General features: G+C 36.0%; 1 protein-coding gene across 1 annotated transcript; it reads right to left on the bottom strand.

The window, feature by feature from the left end:
- Nucleotides 1-366: 366 nt before the first annotated feature.
- Nucleotides 367-8,212, bottom strand: LOC129881161 (uncharacterized). Its single transcript, XM_055955541.1, has 8 exons — nt 7,823-8,212; nt 6,245-6,456; nt 4,447-4,728; nt 3,871-3,993; nt 2,748-2,898; nt 2,425-2,654; nt 701-737; nt 367-588 (listed from the first exon to the last, which is right to left on the bottom strand). The coding sequence occupies exons 1-8, from the start codon at nt 8,184-8,186 to the stop codon at nt 467-469; spliced, it is 1,521 nt and encodes a 506-aa protein (XP_055811516.1). The 5' UTR covers nt 8,187-8,212; the 3' UTR covers nt 367-466.
- Between the last annotated feature and the right edge of the window lie 663 nt (nt 8,213-8,875).

Below are 8,875 nucleotides of genomic sequence, written 5' to 3'. Positions count from 1 at the left end.
GAAGAAGGACGAAGAACAAATTGGCAATTTTTTTGAAAATTAAATTTACCGAATAGCCTTTTGGCATAATTTGCCTTTTTTTAAAAAGAAAAAGTACATTCGAAAGTACTATTGCAATTTGCATACATGAAATGATGAAATTATTACCAGTAAATTACAATACAACTATTGCACACATTGATACATTTTTCTGTATATTAAATCATATTTTTCTAGGATATTTTAATTAAACTACATATAATGATCAATAGATTAAGTCAAAATCTATACATACATGACGAAAACAATACCAAGCTCACATCATGCATTGTGCTCTTACCATTAGACCAAATCCGAAGGGCCAAGCTAGACTAGGGATACACATCATTTACCATATAATCACCAAATTACTTTAGATTGCCCAAGATGCATTCATCAAAATGTTTTTTAGTTGGGAAAATACAGGAATAAGAAACAAGAGCTCCTTTTACTCCAAAATAACTTGTATCCTGTCACCCATTGATGTATCCTGAAAATCCAACAATTGTTTCCCTCCCTCTTCTAAAGTTGCCTCATCCAACAGAGACTTGATGTTTACACCTACCAAAGCTGTATAAAGAAGAAAAAAAGACATTGTACTAAACTATTTCAGAAATGTGTTCGTAAGATTTGACTTTCAAAAAGACATTACGAACTACTTAAGAGAAAACATATTACATACCTGGAACTATGTTTGTGATTCCTTCCAAAAATCCAGCCTGAGGAAAAGAGACGATTAAGTGTGCAAAATATTGGAAACCCAACAAACTTGATGCAAGAAATAATGAGATTGATCATGCACACACATGAACCTTAAGAAAGCGCATAATGCTGAAGATATCACAAATATAACTCTAAATTGAAAAACAAACACCTCATATATTCTCTTGTAGACACCTCGTGCAAGTATCACAACATTGATGAAACAACAAAAAGGTTCCGAAGTTAAAGCATATGAGTTGGACCTTCTTCAGTTAAGATATGGCTCTGCTGCATTCCTTAGGAACTCATAACTGTTTTTACACAAGTGATTATACCCATAACCCACCACCACACCACACCAAGAATAAAACGGCCCCAGCAAAATGGTTGAAACATGGTTTGGCACCAAATACCAATATCAGTTATTCAAAACTAATAAATTATTCTCTCTCATTCAAATTTTGATACTTGTCGAGATATTGAAACTTGGAATCTAGAACTCACTGTATTTGATATCAAAACCGGGAGTCTTACCACATAGCCTATAACATAGATAAGAAGGCACCCCTTAAATCCAAAGCATTTTACTTAATTCTTGGCCCACCAAAGAGTCAACATCTCTAGCCTGTTACTATCATAAAAACCCTTGCTTGAGTCCAGCAGAACAATTTCAGTTGGCAGACTACGGATGTTAGCCTTCCTTTTAATAAAAAATAAGCAGACTGTGGGTGATAGCATTGCGAAGCTTAAAACAAGAAGTCTTCAAAATGATCTACCTAAACTGGTCTCTATAAAACATTAAGAGTTGCTCTTTCAAAAATTCATTGTTAAACCTCAAGACAATATCTACTATGTCAATGCTAGTGCGAACCTGCATGCATCATAAACTGTTACATATTCTCTTAAACAACAACAACAACAACAACAACAACCCAGTGAAATCCCACAACATGGGGTCTGGGGAGGGTAGAATGTACGCAGACCTTACTCCTACCAAGGTAGGACGGCTGTTTCCTGGAGACCCTCGGCTCAGTAAAACCATAAATGCATAAAAATGTTAGATAAGAATAGAAAATTAAAAGCTTTATGAGAAAAACAACAAACAAATAACAAATAGATAACAAATAAATACAAATAAATAAATACAAATAACAAATAACGATTAAATAAATAATGAAAGCGTCACAGGTAAAAAAAAAATAAAAAAAAATAAAAATTGAGTAATCAAAGCATAGAAAGCAATAAATAATAACAGAAATAACAGAAATCAGAAGTCAGAAGTCAAAGCGCAAGAGATCGTAATGCACTACTACGCCTATGAATAGAGAAGAATAACGAGACTATGAACTAGCCTTCTACCCTAATGTGGGTCCTCCACACCCTCCTATCTAAGGTCATGTCCTCCGTTAGCTGTAACTGCGCCATGTCCTGTCTAATCACCTCTCCCCAATATTTCTTCGGCCTACCCCTACCTCTTCTGTAACCATCCATGGCCAGCCTCTCACACCTCCGCTTGTAAATAGTTTTTAGCTCACTATGCAAGGTAAGGCTGCGTACAATAGACCCTTGTGGTCGGGCCCTTCCCCAGACCCTGCGTATAGCGGGAGCTTAAGTGCACCGGGCTGCCCTTTTTTAGTTTTTAGCTCACTAATTTCACATATGTAATAGCTGAAAGACAAGAAATAGCTGAAGAGAATAACTTACAGGAATTCTGATATCTAGCTTTTCAAATCCATCTTTTCCAGTAATCTTTACTCTCAATTTCCGAGACCAGGCCATTGAGAAATTCCCTTTCTTACCCTCACCATAAAATTTGTCATACACCTCAGGTATCAATACCTCAACAGGATTCTCTGGTATTTGACTTCGCTGCTCTCTATCAGCTTCGATGCCGGGTTGAACACCATACTCATTGCTGCTTGATGAGAAATCACCTGATATTTAAAATGTGAAAGCAAGGTAAATTATGTCTTTGGATCAGTATTAAAAGGATCCGACAGGATCAGTATTATAACGACGTTGCTCACCTTTACGAGAAGGAAGTTGACTGCTTGTTGTTGCATAACGCTTCTCTTCTTCATAGTAGGTATTGAAACCTAGGATTTCTTTTAGCTCTTCAAATGTAGGCATGCTACCCGGCGATGGTATCCGACCTCCTTTAATAGCAGACAATGCATCCTGAAGATGTCAGTAACAAGTTAACAGATCAACTTCTTTTTGTAAATGTTGTGCAGCAGAAATCTTTTTTTGCAAGCTGTCATGGATTCTATACTCAAGCCAGTAGTTGGCAACTGAAGAATTAGTTTTTACAACTAAAAGCTGATTATGTAAGGAGCAATCTAGCTATTTCTGTTTCAAATCGTGTTTTATCTACATTTCAGAGAAATTGCAGGAAGAAACAAAAAGAAAATAGAAACAAAACTAAAATCCCAATGACCGACTGCATGATGAGTTACTCACTGAAGCCCTTCCAAGCCTCAGTGAGATATGCTTGATTCAAGGATATAGAACAAAGCAAGCTAAATACAACATCAATTGCCTTTATAAAGAGTCCTTTAGATAAAGTCATCTCTTCACATGTTATCAAATACTTCTTCAATGGTAGAGAAATTGGGAAAGTAAGGGGATTTCGATTATTTTTGCACACTCTAAACCACAAACTACATAAACATTTACTAAAGCTTTATAGCCTCTGCATTTTCTTTATGTCAATCAATGAATCAACTTACTTTATCAAGAAAAATAACCTCTTACAGCAAAATTATCCGCTGCTTATGTACCTCGTTCTCAATGCTTGCTTCACTTGGTCCAAAAACAATAACTTTGCACAGTATAAGAAACTTTGAGATCACTAAATTTAAAACAAAAAACAAAAAGAGAAAAAAGAAGGAAGAAAAGATGTTCCTCAAGTCGGGAAACAGAAAGGGTAGTTTGGTGGTAAGTGATCTCCTTCCCAGGAAAGATATTCTCATGAGATCACCATCATACTTGTTGTATAGGGTGGAAAAGAAATTTCTGGGTTGATTTGATCTATAGCCAGCAAGTGCATTGGTTTTATGTGTATACTTCCAGGATGCACCAAACTATAAAACCTGAATGAATAAGTAAAAATTCTGTAGGAAAAGGATAATATGAAGTACAAAACCAAACCTGCATTGCACCGATTGATACCCCCAACAAGGAAAGTGGATATGCCACAAGTTTGTATCCAAGTTCGTCCAGTTCAATAGGAGTGAATATTGGTGTTTTACCACCACCTTCAAGCATGTTTGCCTGGATGCCATTGTATAAGCTCTATCAGAAAATTTTACACCAAATCAATGCTGAAAGTTCCTCCAGTATAACAAAACTCAAAGGCCTGATCATGAGCACAAAGGCATAAGGACGCCACCGAGAAGAATATATATACTACATGGAGCTTTCTTTTTTCTTTTCTTTTTATGATGATGTTAGATCCAAGACAAGTTTGCCTATGCTAGAACCAGAGAGCTAACAAAATCCAAAAAATTGTCAACACTATGAGTAGGTGTAAGAAAGTTCCAACAGAACAAACTAACTAAAGATCTAGCTTTTTTTAGAGAATGTTTTATTTTATTTTTTTGAGAATGAAGCTTTTAGAGAATGTGTTGGAGTTGATATTTTATAAAAACATCTACTACGGTGGAGCTTTCTAATTAGAACAATATAAACATGCTAGTCAACGCAAAATCTGGAAAGAAGGCATACGAGCTTTGGAACCAGTGGATAGACATCACAGAAACCTTTCATCTCTTCTTTGGAACCAAGAGCATCTATGAACAGAACATCAGCTCCAGCATCAGCAAGAGCACGTGCCCGCCAAAGGGCTTCTTCAAAGGAGACTGCTTGACGTGCATCAGTACGTGCCACAATCACAATGTCAGATCCACTTTCTTTTCGAGCATCAACGGCCGCTTTTATTCTCATGATTGCTTCCTCCCGAGAAACAACTTTCCTGCCACGTGTATGACCACATGCTTTGGGAGAAACCTTCAGAAACAGCATCATACGTGATTAAGTCCAAAAAAAAGGTGGAAGTGAGGGAAAGGAGATTCTCAACAAATACGAATTTTCAACTATATTCTGTGAGACCGTTAACTTTTGACATAAATTAACAAAAAGAACAATTAACAGGGAGAAAGTATTTTATTTTATTTTTGATGTATAAAAGTATTTAGATAAAAACAGAGACAATGTAAAATATATGAGCTTTGAGGGTTAAAATTACAATTCGGTAAATTGCAGTTCTGCTCATTGCTAAGAAAGTTCTGCCTAGATAAAGAAAACGAATAAAGACGAATCAAACACTCCTTAAATTGAAGTCATGATATTATCATATGTGACATGAGGATAAATAGAACTACAAAAGCCTTGCAGCCAGACATTTGTTGACCAAGGGTGTGTTCCAAAACAAAACAATAAGATTAAACTTCTATCTGCATGTTAATTCAATGCTTTTCCTTATTTGAGTCCTAAAGAAGGAAAAGTTGTCCATCTCTTATAGTATGTACAAAAGCTAACAGTCCACTACAGAAAAATCGTTTAAGTTTCGCAAGAATGTAAAATTATATTCTCTACTATGAAACCTAAAACACTTGCATCCTAGAGTGCATGCTTAGACTTGTAATTAACATCCCAAATACTTGCACTTTGTGCGATGCCTCATCTGAAATATGTGAAGTTAAGGCATCAAAATTAAGATAGTAGTAGCTACAACCAAGTCATCTCTAAAGTAGATGAAAATTTTTCTTCACATGAATGGTAAGAGATAGAAACGGAAGGAAGAGGATGAAGACTTCTTCATGACACTAACTCAATAATCAAAAAAGAAAAAGAGGTTTTGGAAAGAGAGATGGCAGAAAGAAGAAGAAAAATGGTGGAGATAGTTAAAGATATCCATTTCTTTCTGGTTGGATTGAATAGAAAGTGATGAAGTACGAAGTTTGAACTCATTTGTTTTCAACTAAAGAATTGGGTCCAATAGAAGTTACATTATTTTCCTTGCAAATCATACGCATGAAAGGAAAATTCTGATACTTTGCGTTCCTTTCTGTCCCCCTCTCAAATCAAAGTGAAAAGAAACAGGATCATTACATAAAGCTATATATGTGGTGTAGATCTATACTGATGGAATTCCAAAAAATTTCCTAAGTAGAAAAAATCTCTTGGAGATGGAAATGTTCAAAGGGAGACATGACCACGAAAGTTCTCTCAGATGATGGAAAATGCGCTTAAGCGATACAATCATATCGACAAGCTGAAAATTAAAGGGCAGTTCCATTGGCAATCCAGTGGAAATCAAGTCGGACATTATCGATTTCTGTAGGAGCTTATAAAAGGAAAATGAAAATTGGAGGAAACCTTCAAAAGAGACGGCACTTACAGATTAACTGAGGAAAACGAATGTGTTAACACCATAGCTAGAGGAGGAAATGGAAAACATTATAAAAATGAGCAAGAATCATTAAGTAACAGTAGAGGGTAAGAAAGCTGGACACACACAAACCTGATCTTCAAGAATTATTCCTCCAAAACCTGCTCCAATATATCCTTTCACAGTTCTCCTGACATTCATGGCGTTACCATATCCATTATCTCCATCCCCAATTACTGGTATGGACACTGCTTGTGTGATCTCTCGACCTTGAGCCACCATCTCTCCGTAAGAAATTAGTCCTGCATCTGGCAATCCTAACCGTGTGGCAGATATTCCAAAACCTACAGATGTTTTCCAGATATTAGCTAAGAAAAGAACATATGAGAAGTATTTGGCAAACTCACTATAACTTCATTCTTACTTAAATTAGAAGAACAAAAACCTAATACATTGAAAGTTCTATTACAACACCTTACTTAAGTGCGTAGAGTCTGTAGAGACTCGGCACACGTCAATGCCTCCACAAGCTCCACCAACAACGGAAGGGTTTGGACTAACTAACAACATTATATGGAGCCATAAATCAAGTAGTATACATAAACCTAACAAGAACTGAGGCTAAAGAGTTTAGAAATTCTTTTAGTTCCAAAATTAACTTTATAGCAAAGAGTCGCGCCTTTGGCTTATTTCATGGCTTCATATCTTACTAAAAGATACAAAGCAAATAAGCAACAGATAGTAAATAGCAAGATAAAAAGCAAATAAGCAACAGATAGTAAAACACGTCAAAGAATAAGCTATGTGAATACTAAATTATAATACTAGTATGGAAGAAGTGTAGAGGAGGCTATTCCCCTGCCAATCACACCAAAATTACAACATCAATCAGCAACCTACTATGCTTCTACCCTATCCTCGATCTTCATACCTTCCTATCTAGGTTCATGTCCTCAGTAAGCTTAAGTTGTGTCATGTTTTGTCCAACCACCTCTTCCGGTTCATCTTCGACCTACCTCTACCTCTCCTAACCCCTGTGATAGCCCAAGCTCTCACATCTCCTTATTGGCGCATCCACGCAACTCCTCTTCACATGCCCGAACCATTTTAGCCTCGTTTCCCTCATCTTTTCCACCACACCACAAAAGCCCCTCCCACCATATCCCATATTACTTCGTTCCTAATCATATCTCTCTTAGTATGCCAACACATCCATCTGAGCATCCTTATCTCTACTACATTCATCTTCTAGACGTGGGCATACTTGATTAGCCAGCACCTTGCCCCATAACAAAGTTGGTCTAACCAACGCTCTGTAGAGCTAATCAGAGATGCAGATGAAAATTTTAATTGTCCTCTACAGCTTAATATACCCAGCATTCTGAATTTAGCTGATCACATTCCTCTTCGGTATTTGACCAAGAAAATGAAACCCTCAATATCATTTCCAATAATTAAACTTGTACAAACTAACATACTAAATTGAAGCACCCCCTCTACAGTCAATTATGCTCATATTCTTTTTTCAATTCCTCTACAGATTCCCCTGTGAGAGTTCCACAACTATAGCCAGTCCAAAACCAAGATAAAGTAGCACCACTGTAGTGCGTCAACAGCTAGCTTAAAATAGTCAAATTACCATGAATCCTCTGAATTTAATCAGTGATTAAAAGAAAAAAAAAGGATTTAAACAAAGTACAAAATAAATACCAGTTGTGAAGCAAAAATCGAACCCAGCTCGCTCAATAAGTTTAGCACTGAGAGCATCGAAACAAGCTGGTCCTTGATGAATTCCCGGTGATTCTAGGAGTTTCCGGAGTGACTTCGCCGGAGAATTATACTCATTAGAGCTAACTGAACCCGATTCCTTATCACCATAGCTAGCAGAGACGGTGTGGCGAATAGAGGTTTCCCTTCCGGCTATGCTATTGCTGCTACCTAGTCTTTCCGGCAATGAAGAAGCACTTAGAAGGAGCATCTCGGCCACGCGCCGGTGAGCTGAGTATGGAGTTCGTCGTGACGGAAGATTTGAGAAAGTTCTGAAATCTGTGCTGGACATTGATGCGAATGTCATTGCTGTTGTGAGTTTTTTTTATCCATCTTTTTTTAATACTAGTTTTAGCTCATTTCAAATTGTTAATGGTTAGGAGCCCGTTTGGATTGGCTTTAGCCATTTTTAGCTTTTAGACGTGTTTACTAGTGCTAACTTTAAGTTAGAAAATTTTTAAAGTCAGTCAAAAATAAAAAGTTAGAATTTCTAAAAAAAAATTTCTAAGTGCTTAAAGTCTTTTTCTTTTAACATGAAAATTACTTTTATATCTCTTATATTTTAACTAAATTTCCAAATTACCCTTTTTATTCTTTTAACCCTAAAATTCACATAATTTTCCTCATTTAAGCACTTTTATCCAAACACTCAACTGCTTATTTATAAAAATAACTTTCAGCACTTTAAAGTTCTAAAAGCATTTTATACATAAAAGTTATTTTTTTTAAGTCCATCCAAACGGGCTCTAGGTATCGTTTGGTAATTAATCTCAATAGTTATATTTATGTTTGTTATAATCATTAAGGTTTGTATATTTCACTTTATTATATAAAATTAAATTTTCTCATTTATATATTTCACTTCACTGCATAACAAACAACTAATCAATGACATGCAAAATTTGACCAAACCATGTTGACAAATGAATTTCAGATCAATGAGTGTGATAAATGTGTGTACATTAAAGACACTCCAAATAAAGTTGTCATTATTTG

Source organism: Solanum dulcamara, chromosome 2 (assembly GCF_947179165.1).
Source record: "Solanum dulcamara chromosome 2, daSolDulc1.2, whole genome shotgun sequence".
Classification (NCBI taxonomy): domain Eukaryota; kingdom Viridiplantae; phylum Streptophyta; class Magnoliopsida; order Solanales; family Solanaceae; genus Solanum; species Solanum dulcamara.
The sequence above is the reverse complement of the archived record's forward strand: the minus strand, read 5'-3'. Positions and strand labels throughout refer to the sequence as shown.

Bases quoted from the DNA above. Each gene is read 5' to 3' on its own strand.
- LOC129881161 (XM_055955541.1), bottom strand. From the start codon at position 8,186: ATGACATTCGCATCAATGTCCAGCACAGATTTCAGAACTTTCTCAAAT. The intron at 6,457-7,822 runs GTATTTATTTTG...AAACATCTGTAG, and splicing joins CGATTTTTGCTTCACAACTG to GTTTTGGAATATCTGCCACA. The intron at 4,729-6,244 runs GTTTGTGTGTGT...CTGTTTCTGAAG, and splicing joins GAATAATTCTTGAAGATCAG to GTTTCTCCCAAAGCATGTGG.